The sequence below is a fragment of the Pinus tabuliformis genome, chromosome 2_2, assembly GCF_031772625.1.
Source record: "Pinus tabuliformis cultivar Carrire ecotype Pingquan chromosome 2_2, CPIR1, whole genome shotgun sequence".
Lineage (NCBI taxonomy): Eukaryota > Viridiplantae > Streptophyta > Pinopsida > Pinales > Pinaceae > Pinus > Pinus tabuliformis.
In genome coordinates, this window is record NC_142300.1 from 500,380,663 (window position 1) to 500,401,291 (window position 20,629).

General features: G+C 35.7%; 1 protein-coding gene across 1 annotated transcript; it reads right to left on the bottom strand.

The window, feature by feature from the left end:
* Positions 1-16,203: 16,203 nt before the first annotated feature.
* LOC149193556 (uncharacterized) lies at positions 16,204-19,577 on the bottom strand. Its single transcript, XM_089407354.1, has one exon. The coding sequence runs from the start codon at positions 19,036-19,038 to the stop codon at positions 16,204-16,206; it is 2,835 nt and encodes a 944-aa protein (XP_089263480.1). The 5' UTR covers positions 19,039-19,577.
* Positions 19,578-20,629: the final 1,052 nt, after the last annotated feature.

Here is a 20,629-nt window from a genome sequence, read left to right on the forward strand (position 1 = left end):
GCAATTACACCTCTTTGCTCCTTTTTTAGAAGCTTTGTCATACCATTAGAGCTGATTATCTTTCCTGGTTTCCCTGCAATACCCCTTAATTCAACTTCCTTTCCTTCCGTAGAAAATTTGATGAAAAGTTCTTGAAAATTAAAAGCTATTGTACCCAAGGATTGTAGCCATTGGACTCCTAGTACAACATCAGCACCTCCCATTGGAATGGAAAGCATTGGGCTAGTCAATACATATTCTCCCATGGATAGCTTGATATTATGGCACTTTCCAGAGCAATTTATTGTTCCTCCATTTGCAATCATCACTTGACACTCTGGTGCTGGATATAGGAAGCAATTCAATTCTTTTGCTACCTTACAATGAATAAAATTGTGGGTGCTTCCTGAATCAATCAACACTATTACCTTTTTCTTCTTGATTTGTCCTTCTATCTTGATGGTTTGAGGAGTGGTAATTCCCGCCAATGCATTACAAGATATGGTCGGATTTATTTGTTCTTCATCTAGGCTTTGTTCCTGGAGTATATCCTCTTCTTTTGACCTTTCTTGCTCCTTTTCTTCTTCCTCTTCACAATCTATGTAGAATAATTTCTTCTCAGCACACTTATGACCTTTAGTGTATTTGCTATCACAACTGTAACAAAGCCCTTTTGCTCTTTTTTCTTCCAATTGTTGTGGTGTCAACCTTATAGGTTGTGGAAGACTAGGGGCAACAACACTTCCGTCTTTATAGTTGTGAGTGGTATGCTTCCTGGTTGCCATAATTTTGCTTTCCATTTTTCTTGCTAACCTGAATGCCTTCTCTAATGAATCAGGTTCCCAAAGGCGAACATCATGTTGGATATTATCCTTTAAAGACCCTATGAACACATCAATCCTATGCTCCTCTGGAATATCTTTTACCCTTATGTTCAATTTTTGGAACTCCTCAATGTGCTCCATTATTGAACCCTTTTGTTTGAGACTTATCAATTGGCTAAAAAAAGTGTTGCTTTTTGTATCCTCATAATGTGCTATCAATTCTTCCGTAAAAATTGCCCAAGTGATAAATTGTTTACGAGAGCAAAGCCATTGATACCATACAAACTGATTTGGTTCCAAATATAAAGTTGCCATACGTACCTTTTGTGTGTTTTGCACATTATTGAGATCGAAGAATTGCTCCATCTGTAATATCCATGTGGCGGGATCCTTGCCATCAAACTTCCTCATATCGATTTTTGGAATATGGTGAGTCTTCGATCCAACATTAGAGTCTATGGAATCATGATTAACATTTCTTTTGTTCTCATCATGAGTTTCCTTTAGTACCCTTTCACCATTAGTGACCATTTCTTGTAGCAACTTATTCATATTTATCTTCAATTCTTCCATCTTATCATCCATGCCATCAATTTTAGCGTCCATGCCATTCACCTTAGCTTCCATGCCATCCATCTTAGCTTCTACACCTTTCTTTAAACAATCCATATTAGCTTCTACACCTTTCTTTAAACCATCCATCTTAGCTTCTACATCTTTCCTTAAACCATCCATCTTAGATTCTGTTGCTTTTTGTGCAAGTGACACTTGTTGCACTTGTTCTTGTAATTTTGATATATCATGTAGCATTTCTTCCTCTTCTTCATGAGTCATGCTAGAGCTTTCAGGTTCCTTACTAGGTGTTTGCATTTTCTTTCCTCGGGGCATCAGTTACCGATAATAATGCTCTACTATGCCCTTTGAATTCCTTCAAAATAAATTTTCAAACCAAGCTTAAGCAAAAATTTAAGAAAATCTACACACCTTTTTTCACTTTGTAGGAGCTCGATATTGCCTCTGATGTATCTCTGTACTTTCCGATCATCTAGTTCTGAATTTGTGACCTGTAGTAGCCCTCTACGTCCTCTTTCCAATGCCACAAGTCTGACCCAAATTGGATTCTCCAAGGAAGAGTTATGCGAAATCTCCCACAGTGACTTGATTATAGACTAGTTCAGTAGAGCGAACTTGTACGACGTGCCACGAGTCACTGTTTTGACCTTTGGATCTGAAAAATGCATACAAGAAACTAAAGTCCATCCTCTTTCTGTACCTTCTTACAAAATTTCAATCCGATCCCCAGAGAGAAAGTTATGACGATTTTCCCCAGGTCACCTGTTTGGAATGTAATTCAGGAGTCTGCAAAAAGACCAACTTCCTCAGATCATATCTCCGCAAATATAGCACAAAAAGCTCTGAAATTCGGACCTGAGGTTCAGCGCGATTTCTTCTCAAATGGGTTTTTTTTGCAACTTCTGAAACGTCGCAGAAAAAAAGTTATAGCGAAAATGCCACGATGACCTGTTTGGAGCAGCGAAACCCTAGAATCCAAAGCTCTGATACCAAATGTTATGAAACCAGCTCAAGAAAAAGATAGAAAAGATAGATCAACGCCTTAGAATTCAGCCTCTTCGAGGGGGAAACCTCCTTTACATTACATAAATGAACAATTCTTGGATGATTCAAATGACAAAACCTCCTTTCTATATATAGGAGTCTAAGGAGTCACAATATAACCCAGCCGACCTAACAATAATAATATAAAGCCACAAAAATAACAATAGAGGGGTTCTATGGGTCACAATAATAACAATTGGGGGAAATAGGGGCACAACAATATTAACAAGGGGTATAACTACAATAGTAATGAGGTAATCACTAGTATTATAGGGACCCAACATAATGTGCTATCATTTATTCCATAAAAATTGCCCAAGTGATAATTTGTTTACGAGAGAAAAGCCATCGATACCATACAAACTGATTTGGTTCCAAATATAAAGTTGCAATACGTACCTTTTATGTGTTTTGCACATTATGGAGATTGAAAAATTGTTCCATCTGTAGTATCAATGTTCCGGGATCCTTGCCATCAAACTTCTTCATATCGGTCTTTGGAACATGGTGGATCTTCAATCCAACATTAGAGTCTATGAAATCATGATTAACATTTATTCTATTTCCATCATGAGTTTCCTTTACTACCTTTTCTCCATTCGTAAACATTTCTTGTAGCAACTTTGTCAAATCTGTCTTCAAATCATCCATTTTTCCTTCCATCTTAGCTTCCATGGCATTCATCTTAGCTTCCATGTCTTTATTTAAACCCTCCATTTTATCTTCCATGCCTTTCTTTAAACCCTCCATTTTATCTTCCACACCTTTCTTTAAACCATCCATCATAGCTTCTGTTACTTTTTGTGAGAGTGAATTTTGTTGCACTTGGTCTCGTAATTTTGATATATCATGTTGCATTTCTTCCTCTTTTTTCATTTTGTAAGAGCTCAATATTGAATCTGTTGTATCTTTGTAATGGCGACTCTCCAAGATCTGAAATTGTTTCCTGCAGTAGTCCTCTGAGTCCTCTTTCCAATGTCACCAGTCTGATCAAAATTGGATTCTCCAAGAAAGAGTTATTCCCAATCTCCTAATATGACCTGATTATATAATGCTTCAATAGAGAGAACTTGTACAACATGCCACGTGTCATTGTTTCAACCTTCGGATCTACAAAATATATACAGAAAACTACAGTCCGTCCTCTTTTTGTAACTTATGAAATTTAAATCCGATGCTCAAAGAGAAAGTTATGATGATTTTCCCAAGGTCACCTATTTAGAATGTAATTCGAGATTCTGCAAAAACCCTAACTTCCTCAGATTATATCTCTGAAAATATAGCGACAAATGATATGAAATTTGGACCTGTGCTTCAACAAGATTTCGTCTCAATTGGGTTTTAATTGCAGAGTCTGACCCTTCGTAGCAAAAAAGTTATAGCGAAAATTCCACGATGACCTGTTTAAGATGAAATTCTGGAGCTTGCAAAAACCCTAACTTCCTCAGATCATATATCCGAAAATATAGCGAGACAAGATCTGAAATTCAGACCCGAGGCTCAGACTGATTTCTTCTCAAATGGGATTTTTTTTAGCTTCTGAAACTTTGCAATGAAAACGTTATAGCGAAAATTCCACGATGACCTGTTTGGAGCAGCGAAACCCTAGAATCCAAAGCTCTGATACTAAATGTTATGAAACCAGCTCACCAAAAGATAGAAAAGAAATATAAATGCCTTAGAATTCAACCTCTTTGAGAGGGAAACCTCCTTTACATTAAACAATGAACAATTCTTGGATGATACAAATGAAAAGACCTGCTTTCTATATATAGGAGTCTAAGGGGTCATAATATAATCAGAGCCGGCATAACAATAATAATATAAGGGCACAACAATAACAATAGTGGGCTTCTATGGGGCACAATAATAACAATATGGAGACTACATGGGCACAACAATATAATAGGGGGGTTCCACTAATAACAATAGGGGTTACACTAGTAGTGTAGAGACATAATAAAGCCATAGAAGCACTCAAAGCTAAATCAGACCCTCTCCATTAGATAATGCTCGGAATAAACTTTCCAGTGGTATATGGAAGTCCAAAAATGGACTTCTAGATCAGAAGATATGCCCTATTGAAGTTGGGGGTTTTGTTGCCTTTGGTAAGAGGGAAGCAAAGGTCTAATATCGGAGATCGGCGATCGGAGAATAAGGCAGTATGGCATATTAGAGGTGTCAGCGATATGGCATATCAACGATCACAAATATCAGAAGTCTAGTAGCGGAGCAAGGCGAATCAACTATCAGCAATCGCCAATATCATAAATCGGCGATCGAAGGTTCCAAAGGCACATAGTATATCGGCAATCGAAGGTCCATGTTGAAATCGGCGATCGGAAATTGCACAGTGTAAGACATGTCGTAAATCAACAATCGTCAATCATTGAGTGACCACTATAAAGGAATTGCAAGGAAAAAGTGTTGACATTGTATACTGTTAGGAGAATGCCTAAAATCATTTAACAAAGAAATTCAATGTGAAACCAAGGGAAGATGGTCCTTTTCTCTCTCCTCTAGAGGGCCACGTGGCATACAGATTTGACATTTTCATGGGTCCAAAGAGGGAAAAATAGGGTGTCACATGTCACCACTCACATGGAGGACACGTGGCATTGATGACATCATAGTAGGAGGTCGCTAATTCACATTTTGTAACACTGGCACAAGAAAAATCCTCAATCAGAAATTGTCAATAAGGGAGCTCCGATGCGGGGGCTGGTCCGTAGTCACAAAGGCATAAAAAAAGGCAGAGTTGGAAGACGAGCACTAAAGGGCTACTGCAATTGCAAGTTATGGGAGGGTGCACAAAATACCATGTTATGAAATCACCGATTACTGAGCTCTGATATTTGGGTAAGCACGGAGCCGCTAGAGGAAGTTAAAGGAAAGGCTACAAAGCACTTTATAAAGGGAAAAACGCCCATGGACAAGATTCTAAAGGCCCTAGCGCCTTAGGGCTAAGCACTAGGTCATAGCCCCCATCATATGATGAAGAAATACTAAAAGGGACCTAAATATATCATAGTTCGTTGTTTTGCAAGACTAGTTGCGTGTAAATATTGCAACAAGCATAATCCCCAATATTATATTGTGGTTGTTTTATAAGGCATATTGTGTTCCAATACTTGGTACAAAGCTTTGAAAGATGTAATGGGTCGACAACTGTGTTTAGAACATCACTATGACCATCATTGGTGATCGCTCCCGGTTCCTATAAGCAAAGAACTAAAGACATTAAGACTGAAAGTGACAGGGACCCGGCCGAGAGAGTACGAGGCATAATGTGGCAGGAATGTGGTTGGACCAGAGCTTTAAAGATTTAATTGGTCGGTAGCCAAAGTATTGAATGGAGGTATGGGGAAGTTAGTTAGTTAAGGTGGAAGTGATAAGAATCGACCGAGCAATAGGAGAGGCACATCAGCGCAGAGGCATGACCTGATCTGAGACCATCACAAAGATAGCGTGGAGATATTTCTCTACCATCATCATTTTGTTTTCCTTTTATTATTATTCTGTAATTTCTATATTTCCAAGAACGGAATCAAATCTGAATCAAATCATTTTGGGCAGCAGCCTTCACACGCTGAGACAACTGGTTTATCAGATTGCTAAAGCTCAGGCTGGGTTATTTTGTAATTATTTTCCAAAGCTCCCCTTCTCCTTATAAATAGGGGGAAGAAATACTTAATGGAGGTTTTGAAATTCTGCACCTACAGAGTCCAAATTCTATGATTCCATTTTGGTTCTATCTGCCTATTCACTAAGGATTGAGTCATACATTGTTGAATGTAAATGGACCGATGAATTGGACTCATGTTTGATGAAACTCTTTGGTGATTCCAAGAATATCAATGTGCAGTATGTTTTCCCTTGTTCATCACTTCATGTATGCTTTTCTCCCTCTGAAATAGTGTAATGAAGTTGTCGGTTTCACTCTGATTTATGATTATATATTTGTTGCTAAGTAGTAACAGTACCTCTGTTAGCTACAAATTTACTTGTGTACCTATAATTTGCACATATTTACTAATGTTAGTTGGTGAAAAATATACTCTTTATGTATAGAGCTTGGGACCTTAATTTGCACTCCATTACTCCTACCGTTTCACCTCTTAAGTCTTCCATATTTCTATCGGAACATTGTTTCTTAGGATTTTGTATTGTTTACAACTCTATGCATCATATTCCCTTCTCTCTTCTCTCCTCTTCACTTTGATACAATTCCAATATTAAAGTTGTCTGTTGTTGTGTGTCGACCACCAGAACAAGACATTCCTCTTTAAGATTAGCCCGATTTACCCCCTGTATATTCAGATCCATGTATTGGCTTGAGTTTACCTTGATGAAGGGCTATTGAACCAAGCCCCATTTTATTATCTTTTTCAAACCAAGTGACAATTGGAGTGCAACAGGAAGCCCTCACTGATAATATTAAAATGCACTCCTCTCTTTAAGATGTCCTAGGCATTGGTCCACAATCAACCCAGAGGCTTTCTCTAGGAAGCTTTCATATCTCCTGAAGCACTTGTGCTACAAGTGTGAGAAAAAGCAACAACATGGTCCTACAAGGTTTTCGAGCCATAGAGGGAGAAGCAGGAGTAGAGGAGGAGCTAGATCTCAACTAGGGCAATGAGGTGGCAAGTTGTTCGCCCACAACTCAGTGGTGACCTATTTCAATGCCATTCCTCTGGAGACATGCCGAGAGATTCATTAGATGGAAATTAAAGTTGGGGATGAGAGATAATCTCTCTCGGATTTGGAATTAATGGAGGACATGTCTAAATGGGTTCTTGACCCTGGTAATACAAGGGGAAGGCATAAGAAGTACCCGAATTCAACAACATTGCACTGGCAGATGAAAACATTTCTACGGTTGGTGTTAAGAGACAAATAGGTTAAACAATATAATATTTATGCCTCTACTGAAGACATGAAAAGGATGTTGAGGAACCTAAGGTTCTGTGTGGAAACTATAGCTACCCACTTGATGTGTGTAAAAAATCCGTTCCTTGTGATTATGAGTGAGGGGAGAAATCATGTCCCCCTGTCTCTAGTGCATGGGATCCGGCGAATATATCTTCCTTAGAGGATGAATAATATGGGCAAAAGATGGTGGGATATCTATGGGTCTTCCTGGCTGGCTATATTGAGTTTTTATGGCAGTTCATTCACCGATAATGATGACTTAGAAAACTCACAGTTGTGGGTTTCAGAGTTTTAGTCATGTATGGAGTGCAGTGGTTGGTACGAAGTTGTGGGTAAGGAAGGTTGTCTCCTAGTGTGTAGCATCATCTTTTATTTTACGTGGGTCGTGGACACTCTTGGATCAGTGTATGAACATACTTCCCTGGTTCTTTCTGTGATAGTGAAGTTTAGTCTGAAGATGGGGCTATCAGCATTGCCTTGGGCCTTTTATATGTTTAGTCAATGTAAAAATATCTTTGTTGTTTATGTTGAGACCGACAAGTGTAAGCCTGGTTGTAGTTGTATAGTTACAATAAGATTTTGGTGACAAAGGTTGAGAAGTTTTTCTTCCCATTAGTCACTTGGGTGTCAACGATGTAATCTGGTTTTTAAAGTAATATAAGCACTTTAATTTTAAAAATAAAAAATATAATTTTCAAAAATAAATATAAATTTAAATAAAAAATAAAGAAAACAAAATAAAATTCTTTAATAGGATAATGCATTAAAAAAAAGTAATAAAGGATAAAGAAAAATAAGTACTATGTAATTTTTTAAATGGCAATATATTTTTCAAGAAACTTTAAAAATTATAAGAAAAAATTCATTTAACATTAAATAATTAAAAAATATAATTTAATTTAGACATAAGTGATAATATAATTTACTATATTAAGGGTTGACGTAAAATCATTAACTTTTTCGATAGAAAATTTTAAATTAAAAATATCAATATATTTTATGAAATATTCTTTTTGAAATTTTGTTTTTAATTTACTTAAAAGTAATTGTTAATTTTTAGTTTAGTTAGACATATATGTTGTAATGTTTAAGCTATTATATAACTTTTAGATTCACTGAAATTATATAAAAAAAATAAAACAAATTAAGGTAAAATAGTCAATTTATTAATAGCCGTATTTTAGCTCTAGGTTTTATAATCTATGGTTTTCCAAATGGTATTTTTATGTGAGAAGAATTACATATACATACATACATTCCACTAGTTTAGAACTATCTTAACTCTAGATCTACAAAATGGCTAGAGGAATCATATTTCTTACTGGTGCACCTCTTTTTAGAGTGAAAAGAGATTGGATCCCTCTCTCAGCACTTCATAAATAAGGAGTTGAGATGGATCTAAGCTCAAATACATTTGTTGATAAAATAAATAATTTTTCATATATGTTAAAAATATTGTAGAAAATTTAGTTAATTTTTAAATACATTGTTTTTCTTTTCATTTATCGATTTAAAATTATACATAACTTTTTTCATACAAAATTACTTAATTTGTTTAAACAAAATTATATATATATATATATATAGATATATAGATATATATATATATATATATATATATATTCATATTTTTTAAAAAAATGTTAAGTCAATTTTTTTATGGGATAAATATTGTATGACCTTCGAAATAAGAATGTACATAGATATGCATATGCTTTAGGTCATTTTTTCATTAGGAATACAAGACCATAACCAAAAATTCACTCTTCGTAAACAAAAAAACATGTAGTGTTTGAGAAACCAAAAAAGATGGTACATAAAGTGAAAAGTGGGCTAGGCCGGCCATAATAATAAACAATAATACCAAAAAACAATATAAACATAACATAAACTAAGTAGAGGGATCAGAATCTATAGTCGTGACCTAGATGTGGTCCTTGTTGTTGATGGGGGTGGGTTATTGAGATGTTACTCAACGTGGTCTAGTCATTGGTCCAAGTCCTTCATATGATGATGCAACTACTCTATAGAGTGTAGGAGATCTGCTCAACACTCAAACTAATCCATCAAGCTTTTGCAAAGGAGGAATTTTTAGTGCCAATATAAATCAACAATGTATGTATATTGGTTGAAATATCCATGGGTTTGCCCAATGTCTGGCACCCAGTCTACCAACTCTACAAGAACCTGTCTATTTGAAAGTTGATGCTTATGAGAGGCTCCTTCTCTATCCATGTAGGTGAGCTCATCTTGGATGGGGCCCGGAGTGAGCACACGAAATCGGAAAACAATTACCTCCAAGTAGTGGTTGATATTTGAGTTCCCTCAAGAGACCCATTTTTGGAAGTAGGTTTCTCTACGAACACGTGCACACTGATGGGGCATGGTGGAGGGCCCAATAGAGATAGAAGAGTAGGTAGTTAGAGGGGGAATGGTATAATCATAGACAGGAAGGGAAGAGACACGTGCATAAGGTCCTAAGCTAAGTGACCAAATAATGACAAAGGAGACAAAGATCTAATAAGGGAGAGTACAAGAAGTCATCGACAAAAAGGGTGAGCTAACTCAAGAGTGGGTGAGGAGAGAGACATTAGGCCAATTGAAGAGACTAACAGAGGAATGAGGATCACCTAAGATAACAAACCGAAGAGAGGGTGCTTAAGATTTGAATCCATATTGCAAGTAGAGTGTCAGTTAAGAGTGCTAAGTGATGAAATTCTAGAAGGAAATTCACATGTGAGAATAAAGACCAAACAAGGAGCATTGTTCAAACTGAAACTAGACAAGAAGATTTTCGTTGAAGGCCTCTGATGTCCAAACGAGTGCTTGTCTTGCATGCAAGAGGAACTAAAATAGGAGGCAACACCATATGTGTCGAACCTATGGGAGGAAGGAAACAACTGCGTGGAACCTATTCTCTAGGATGAAAATTGGAAATTGCTATCATGACTCCAATCTTTGAGGGAGGGCCACTTTGATTTGGAGCAATGAATGTGGTTCAAAGGTGGTAGGACAGGGCTTGACCAAGGCTTGAAGGAGTGGGTCAATTGAAGACTCACAAAAGTGTCATAAAATTTCAATAAAATATTTTCATAAAATATATTGAAGCATATTTTTAATTAAATTTTTATGTTTAAAAAAATAATGATTAAGGTAGTAAATTATGAACATATACATAATGATCATAATCTTAAAATGTGACATTGTTGCCTTCCACTAGAACTATCTTAGATCCATCTAACACCAGATCTATCGTGCACCTAGAGAGATCAAAAACATCGAAGTGCAAACATTTCCTCAAGTTCTACACTCCAAAGAAAATATTTGAACCTCGAGAAATTGAATCTCTCTCAACACATGATAGATCCCATATTAAATAAATCTACACTAGTCAAATTTAAGTTGATTGGTCAGTTGCAAAAAATGAAATGGTAGTGGTGTCAAATCATTGTTCCCACTAGCCTACATTGCTCATACGTTTATGAAAGGAATATAATCATATTTAAATTTGGTTTGTCAGTCGTAGTAAGTGGGGCAGTAGTGGTGTTGAATCGTTGTCTCCATTAGCCTACATTGCGCATACGTTTATGAAAGGAATATAATCATATTTAACTTTGACTTGTGAGTCGTAGTAAGTGGGCCATCGAAAGTCGTCTAAATTCATTACTTCTTCATTTTCCTTTTATTATTTGAAATTTAGTGTTTATCGTAGTAATCAAAAAATTACTGTATGTAAGGAGTAATTTCTTCATTTCTTTTGTGCATATCTTACTAATTTTAAATTTATAAATAAATAATTTTCCTATATGTTAAAAATAATTTAAAATTTTATTTAATTTATTATAAATATTATATTTTTTAATTTATTGATTTAAAATTATATAAAATTATTTATTTTTATTTTTTTAAACAAAATTATTATAATATATTTCTTTCTTAATAGGCATTAAAATTCACTAAATTTGTATTTCATTTAAATATTTTTTATTTAATATTTTAAAATTATAAATTTTGTTTTAATAAATTATTGTAATTAATTAAATACTTTAAATTTATTCATTAGATCTTGGATAGATTATAATGTATTGTTAAAACATTTTTAAGTGTTAAATTATTGGTTCAATTCTGTGCCTTATTCAAATATTATTTTTAAACTTGACCATAATATAACTTCATTCTATATTTTATAATTATATTAAATTCATCATATAAAAAAAATATTATCAATATCATTTATAATATTATAATATATTATTAAAACATTTTTTATCATTAATATTACAAAAATAAATAAATAAAATATTTTAAGTATTAATTTAATTTTAATAAGTGAAAATGGTGTATATAATTGATAAATGTTACAATTATTTTATAAGGTCATTTTAAAATAGTTGTAACATTTATCAATTATATACACCATTTTCACTCATTAAAATTAAATTAATATTTAAATGTTTTTCTCTTATATTTACATGAAAATTTTATATATAATTTATCTATTAAATTAATTTATAATAATATTAATAAAAGTTAAGTGTATAGTTTATATTTCTATATGCATGTTTTATAAAAATTGAATTATAATTTATAATAATTTAGTAACAAATCAAATTTAAAATGTGAATAAAGGTTATTTAATCAAAAAAATATAATACTACAAATGTGTCAATAATTTCTAAAATAATTTTTTTTAAATAAAGTGTTCTCATCATTACAACAATATTATGGATGTAACAATATCACTGATTTCTTTATTTCTCATGGCATAGTTTCCTATCATTTTAATAGCATATGTTGTTGTCATTATATAATATAATGAGCTAAAACAAACTTTTTAGTTATGTAGGAAAATGATACTCCCCATAAAATCTTCTAAGATTGGGAGATATTTTCCAAAATATACCCTTATCCCATAATGTCATGACACTTACCATTCCACCAAATCCAATTCCTATTCCCAACCCTAAGGCAATCAATGAAATATGTTCAGATACATGACTCAACCGTCCTTGACCTTCACTACTTCTTCCATTTTCTTTCCCATTTGTGTACATGTTGGAAAAGGATTGCCACATAAGCACTTGTTCTTTGGAAATGAAGCCACATTGAAAGTGTCAAACTGTGTTCCTTTTGCAATTCTCCCACAAAGCTTGTTATTTGAAACATCCAAATAAGACAATTCCATTAATTTAGAGAGATCCTGAGGAATTATTCCACTCAAATTATTTTTGGACAAGTCCAATTGTTCCAGAGTAGATATTTGACTAAGTGATGCAGGTATTTGTCCTTCCAAATGGTTTCCAAATAAATTCAGCAACCGCAAGCTTCCTAGACTTTCTATACTTGAAGGTATTTCTCCAATGATATTATTGCTAGACAAATCAAATATTGTATTTGTTGCCAGTACATATGTTAAAGTGTACTCAGCTCCCTTGATGATAATCCTTACATCTTCATATAATGTGTTACCACTAAGTTGAGGCTTGATTTTGAATCCATATAATCCTGTAAGATTGGATGGTATTCTCCCATTAAAATTATTGTTGGATAAATCCAACACTTGCAATTGGTGAAGATTTGCAATCCACCCAGAAATAGTACCATTAAATTTATTATAACCCGTACTTAAAACTCTAAAGTCATTAAAAAGTCCAAAGTAATCTGGAAGCCCTCCTGTAAATTCATTATTTCTTAAATCCAACAATTGAAGTTGGATGCAGTTAGCCAAAGATGAAGGCAAAATCCCACTGAACTTATTAGAATGTGCGGAGAAAATTTGTAGGGAATTTGACAACTGCATTGTCAAATCTCCACTAAGTGAATTCTCTGACAACTTCAATCTCTGTAAAGCAGTGCATTTCTTTAAACTTGATGGTATTGTCCCTGACAACAAGTTCCCTGTGAGTATCAGATCCGTTAAAGCTTTGCAGTTCCCTAAAGATGCAGGAATCTTTCCACTATGAGTGTTTTGGGACAAATCTAAGTACTGCAGTGCCATACATTTACCAATATTTTCAGGGATAGCACCACTGAAATTGTTGGTATTGAGATAAAGTAGTTCAAGCTTGTTCAAATGGGCTATTTCCACAGGTATGCTACCCGACAGATTATTTATAGCCAGATCCAGGTGGGTTAACTGAGGCAATTTGGTAATGGCTTTAGGTATGCTGCCATTGAACTTATTATCACCGAGATTTAGGTGAATCAATTGACTCAAATTACCTAGAAATGCAGGCATATGACCACTAAGTGAGTTGTGCTGCAAAAAAAGCATTTCCAACTTGGCTAGACCACCGAATTCTGTTGGAATAGTCCCTGTAAAGCTGTTGTTATCAAGGGTAATGATTTGAAGGGATGGGAGGTTTCCTATGGCTTTTGGAATTGCACCACTGAAATTGTTGGTATCGAGGAAAAGGATTTCAAGATTGTTCAAATTGGTATGCTACCTGTGAGATTGTTTGTACCTAGATTTAGGAAAGCTAACTGAGTCAATATGGTAATGGCTTTAGGTACGCTGCCGAAGAAGTTATTTGCACCGAGATTTAGGTTGGTCAACTGACTCAATTTGGCAATTGCTCCATGGATGTGGCCAGACAAGGTATTACGGGAAAGACTTAGTAGGGTAAGGGGAAGCCGAAATATGCTCATGGGCAGGGGCCCTTGAAGTCTGTTCTCGTCCAAAATCAAATCTTTAAGTTGAGTACAATTACCCAGTGCTGTAGGGATATGACCAGTTAGTGAGTTGCCGCGCAAGCGCAGATGTTCCAACTTGGCTAGACCACCGATTTCTGCTGGGATACTCCCTGTCAAGCTGTTTTCTGAAAGTCTGATCCAGTGAAGACGTGTACAATTACACAATGCTTTTGGAGTAAAGCCGTGGAGCAGATTAACGCTGAGATCAAGTATTCACAGCGCTTTAAGCTGCCCAAATTCCGGTGGAATTCTTCCTGTGAAATTATTATGAGAAAGATTAAGTCTGCGTAACAATGAAAGGCTACCCAGAGATGGAGAAACGCTACCTTCCAATTGCAGTCCAGGAAGTATGATGACAACCACCCTCGTAGTTCCTTTTCTGCACCAAATGCCTGTCCAGGAACATACTTTCTTAGAGTTTTCTGCCGTCCAGTTGAGCAGAGATCCATGTGGATCGGACGTGATCATCTTTCTGAATGACAGAAGAGCCTCCACGTCCCTTGTGCCCATGGATGATTCCAATTCACCCTCCTCCAGCTTGCGTTCACCTTCCTTCAAAACAAAATGATGGGGTTGAAGAGCAGTACTCTCGATCAGATGACCATCGGAGAAACCATTTTGGAGATGGATATGGGAAGACTCACTAATACTAACAGTGGCAGTGGCAGTGACAGGATAGAGCATTATTGCAGTTGCCATGATCACAAAGCACACAACACAGTTATCCATTTCTCTCTTTCGCTGCCCAACACAGTACACTAATGCCCTTGTCTGTGAGTTCCTTTCTTTGCTATGCTATGTGCCCGACATGCATATAAATACAGGCACAGCTCTCATATAAATTTGCTGAAGGCTGCAGAGTAAGTGGAAAAGCCGTGTGGACTGGGACATACCTGGTCAACAAAGTTGTATTGAGTGGGACATAATGTTGAAGAAAGTTGCGACAACATTTCTAATTAGAATTGGGTCGGTGCACAGAGGGAGAAGAACGTTGCAGTGATTGGAATTTGGTTGGGCCTGGGTACGAAGTGAGAGAAGCAAGCTACAGCCCAGCAAGAGTACTAATAAGTTTTTCCCATTTTTTTTTCCTTTGGCAGCGTGTTTAAAGTTAATACTTTTGAACACAGCATATTGCAAATAATAAAACAAAATCTAATGAAGCAGCAATGAATTTGGACGACTTTTAAAAGCCCGGCCCCCACTTACACCGACTTTTCCTTTTCTAAACTTTGGCCAGTGTAGGCGAGTGGAGCTAACTATTCGACACCATTACTGCCCCCACTTTCTACAAACTGACCAATCAAATTTAAATATGATTATATTCCTTTCAAATTTAAATATGATTATATTCAACTACTTGTTCTTGGGTGAATTAATTAACTCAAGCACTCGAATTAATTAATAGGCTCTCGAAAATATCGGGGAAACATTTAGTTGGGAATTAATTAACTTAAACATTCTGCCGAAAATATCAGGGAAAAACTTATTAAGATTAATTGAAAATTGAAAATTGAAAACTATAATTTCAATGGACTCTCGAAAATATTGGGCGAATATTTCGTTGGGTGAAATATTGGGCGAATATTTCGTTGGGTGAGTTCCCTTTTTTACCATGATATGTGCCCGACATACATATAAATACAGGCACAATCTCACATAAATTCGCTGAAGGCTGCAGAGTAAGTGGAAAAGCCGTGTGGACTGGGACATACCTGGTCAACATTTCTAATTTTATATATAATTTATCTATTAAATTAATTTATAATAATATTAATAAAAAGGTAAGTGTATAGTTTATAAATAAAATTAATTTATCTATTAAATTAATTTATAATAATATTAATAAAAAGGTAAGTGTATAGTTTATATTTTTATAAGTATGTTTTTAAAAATTGAATTATAATTTATAATAAATTAGTAATAAATCAAATTTAAAATGTGAATAAAGGTTATTTAATCAAAAAAATATAATAGTACAAATGTGTCAATAATTTTTGAAATAATTTTTTTAAAATAAAGTGCTCTCATCATTCCAACAATATTATAGATGTAACAACATTACTGATTTCTTTATTTCTCATGGTATAGTTTCTTATCATTTTAATAGCATATGTCGCTGTCATTATAATAATATAATGAGTTGAAACAAACTTTTTAGCTATATAGGAAAACGATACTCTCCATAAAATCTTTTAAGATTGGGAGATATTTTCCAAAATATACCCTTATTCCATAATAATGTCATGACACTTACCATTCCACCAAATCCAATTCCTATTCCCAACACTAAGGCAATCAATGAAAGATGTTCAGATACATGACTCAACCATCCTTGACCTTCACTAAAGCTGCCTTCTTCCTTTTTCTTTCCCATTTGTGTACATGTTGGAAAAGGATTGCCACATAAGCACTTGTTCTTCTGAAATGAAGCCACATTGAAGGTGTCAAGCTGTGTTCCTTTTGGAATTCTCCCACAAAGCTTGTTATTTGAAACATCCAAATAAGCTAAATACGTTAATTTAGAGAGATCCTGAGGAATTGTTCCATTCAAATTATTTTTGGACAAGTCCAATTGTTCCAGAGTAGATATTTGACCAAGTGATGCAGGTATCTGTCCTTCCAAATGGTTTCCAGATAAATTCAGCAACCTCAAGCTTCTTAGACTTTCCATACTTGAAGGTATTTCTCCAATGATATTATTGCTAGACAAATCAAATATTGTATTTGTTGCCAGTACATATGTTAAACTGTACTCATGTCTCTTGATGATAATCCTTACATCTTCATATAATGTGTTACCACTAAGTTGAGGCTTGATTTTGAATCCATATAATCCTGTAAGATTGGATGGTATTCTCCCATTAAAATTATTGTTGGATAAATCCAACACTTGCAATTGATGAAGATTTGCAATCCACCTAGGAATAGTACCATTAAATTTATTATAACCAATACTTAAAACTCTTAAGTCACTAAAAAGTGCAAAGTAATCTGGAAGCCCTCCTGTAAATTCATTTTTTCTTAAATCCAAGAATTGAAGTTGGATGCAGTTAGCCAAAGATGAAGGCAAAATCCCACTGAACTTATTAGAATGTGCGGAGAAAATTTGCAGAGAATTTGAAAACTGCATTGTCAAATCTCCACTAAGTGAATTCTCTGACAACTTCAATCTCTGTAAAGAAGTGCATTTCTTTAAACTTGATGGTATTGTCCCTGACAACAAGTTCCCTGTGAGTACCAGATTCGTTAAAGCTGTGCAGTTCCCTAAAGATGCGGGAATCTTTCCACTGAGAATGTTTTGGGACAAATCTAAGTACTGCAGTGCCATACATTTACCAATATTTTCAGGGATAGCACCACTGAAATTGTTGGTATTGAGCAAAAGTATTTCTAGCTGGTTCAAATTGGCAATTTCCACAGGTATGCTACCCGATAGATTATTTATAGCCAGATCCAGGTAGATTAACTGAGGCAGTTGGGTAATGGCTTTAGGTATGGTGCCATTGAACTTATTATCACCGAGATTTAGGTAAACCAATTGACTCAAATTACCTAGAAATGCAGGGATATGACCACTTAGTGAGTTGTGCTGCAAACGAAGCGTTTCCAACTTGGCTAGACGACCAAATTCTGTTGGAATAGTCCCTGTCAAGCTGTTGTTATCAAGGGTAATGATTTCAAGGGATTGAAGGTTTCCTATGGCTTTTGGAATTGCACCACTGAAATGGTTGGAATCGAGGTAAAGGATTTCAAGCTGGTTCAAATTGGCAATTTCCACAGGTATGCTACCCGATAGATTATTTATACTCAGATCCAGGTAGATTAACTGAGGCAGTTCGGTAATGGCTTTACGTATGGTGCCATTGAACTTATTATCACCGAGATTTAGGTAAACCAATTGACTCAAATTACCTAGAAATGCAGGGATATGACCACTTAGTGAGTTGTGCTGCAAACGAAGCGTTTTCAACTTGGCTAGACGACCAAATTCTGTTGGAATAGTCCCTGTCAAGCTGTTGTTATCAAGGGTAATGAATTCAAGGGATTGAAGGTTTCCTATGGCTTTTGGAATTGCACCACTGAAATGGTTGGAATCGAGGTAAAGGATTTCAAGCTGGTTCAAATTGGCAATTGCTTCAGGGATGTCCCCAGAAAAGGTATTTACAGAAAGACCTAGTCGGGTAAGGGGAAGCCGGAATATGTTCATGGGCAGGGGCCCTTGAAGTCCGTTCTGGTCCAAAATCAAATCTTTAAGTTGAGTACAATTACCCAGTGCTGCAGGGATATGACCAGTTAGTGAGTTGCCGAGCAAGCGCAGATGTTCCAACTTGGCTAGACCACCGATTTCTGCTGGGATACTCCCTGTCAAGCTGTTTCCTGAAAGTCCGATCCAGTGAAGACGTGTACAATTACACAATGCCTTTGGAATAAAGCCGTGGAGCATATTACCGCTGAGATCAAGTATTCCCAGCGCTTTAAGTTGCCCAAATTCTGGTGGAATTCTTCCACTGAAAGTATTTTGAGAAAGATCAAGTGTGCGTAACAATGAAAGGCTACCCAGAGATGGAGAAACGCTACCTTCCAATTGCAGTCGAGGAAGTATGATGGCAGCCACTCTCTTAGTTCCTTTTCTGCACCAAATGCCAGTCCAGGAACATACTTTCTTAGAGTTTTCTGCCGTCCAGTTGAGAAGAGATCCGTATGGATCGGACGTGATCATCTTTCTGAATGACAGAAGAGCCTCCACGTCCCTTGTGCCCATGGATGATTCCAATTCACCCCCGTCCAGCTTGCGTTCACCTTCCTTGAAAACAAAATGATGGGGTTGAAGAGCAGTACTCTCGATCAGATGACCATCGGAGAAACCATTCTGTAGATGGATATGGGAAGAATAATATGGCTGCCTCGAGTCACTAATACTAACAGTGGCAGTGACAGGATAGAGCATTATTGCAGTTGCCATCATCATAAAGCACACAACACAGTCATCCATTTCTCTCTTTCGCTGCCCAACACAGTAGACTAATGCCCTTGTCTGTGAGTTCCTTTCTTTGCTATGCTATGTGCCCGACATGCATATAAATGCAGGTACACCTCTCACATAAATTTGCTGAAGGCTGCAGAGTAAGTGGAAAAGCCGTGTGGACTGGGACATACCTGGTTAACAAAGTTGTATTCAGTGGACTGGGACATAATTGGTCAACAAAGTTGTATTGAGTGGGGCATAATGTTGAAGAAAGTTGCGACAACATTTCTAATTAGAATTGGGTCGGTGCAGAAAGGAAGAAGAAAGTTGCAGTTACAATTGGAATTTCGTTGGGGCCGGGTACGAAGTGAGAGAAGCAAGCTACAGCCTAGCAACTTATCAGACTACTAATAAGTTTTTCCCATTTTTTTCTTTGGCAGCGTGTTTAAAGTTAATAGCTTTGAACACAGCATATTTCAAATAAATTAATCAGTCATTCCGCGCCAAATCCAGCTGCTCATACGGCCCCGCCATTTCTCCTCTGTATTTTCGCGCGGTCGCTGCGAAAGAAGCGTCCGCTTCCGGGTCTCTCGCTCATGGCCAAGCATGATTTTCGCGCGCAGTCGCTTACACCGACTTTTCCTTTTCCTTTTCTAAACTTTGGCCAATGTAGGCGAGTGGAGCTAACTATTCGACACCACTACCGCCCCGCTTTCTACAAATTGACCAATCAAATTTAAATATGATTATATTTCTTTCATAAATGCTTATGGCCAATGTAGACACTATTCAACTATTTGTTGGGTGAATCAATTAACTCAAGCACTCCCCCTGGGTATAATTGAAAAATTGGAATTATAACTTTAATGGGCTCTCGAAAATATCGGGGAAATATCTCGATCGGAATTAATTAACTCAAACACTCCGCAGAAAATATCGGAGAAAACTCTGCCGAAAATATCGGGGAAAACTTATTAGGCATAATTGAAAATTTGAAATTATAATTTTAATGGACTTTCGAAAATATTGGAGGAATACTTCTTTGGGTGAATTAATTAACTCAAACACTCCGCAGAAAATATCGGGGAAAAACTTATAAAGTATAATTGAAAATTTGGAATTATAATTTCAATGGGTTCTCGAAAATATTAAGAAAAGTATAATTGAAAATTTGGAATTATAATTTCAATGGGTTCTCGAAAATATTAAGGAAATAATTCATTGGGTGAATTAATTAACTCAAACACTCAGCAGAAAATATTGGAAAAGAACTTATTAAGTATAATTGAAAATTTGGAATTATAACTTCAATGGGCTCTCGAAAATATTGGGGAAATACTTTGTTGGGTGAATTAATTAACTCAAACAGTCCGCACAAAATATCAGGAAAAACTTATTAAGCATAATTGAAAATTTGGAATTATAATTTCAATGGGCTCTCAAAGATATTGGGGAAATACTTCTTTAGGTGAATTAATTAATTCAAACACTCCGCGGAAAATATCGGGGAAAAACTTATTATTGATAATTGAAAATTTGGAATTATAATTTCAATGGGCTCTCGAAAATATTAGGGAAATACTTCTATAGGTGAATTAATTAATTCAAACACTCGCAG

Coding starts and splice junctions, on each gene's coding strand:
- LOC149193556 (XM_089407354.1), bottom strand. CDS start 19,038: ATGGATGACTGTGTTGTGTGCTTTATGATGATGGCAACTGCAATAATG.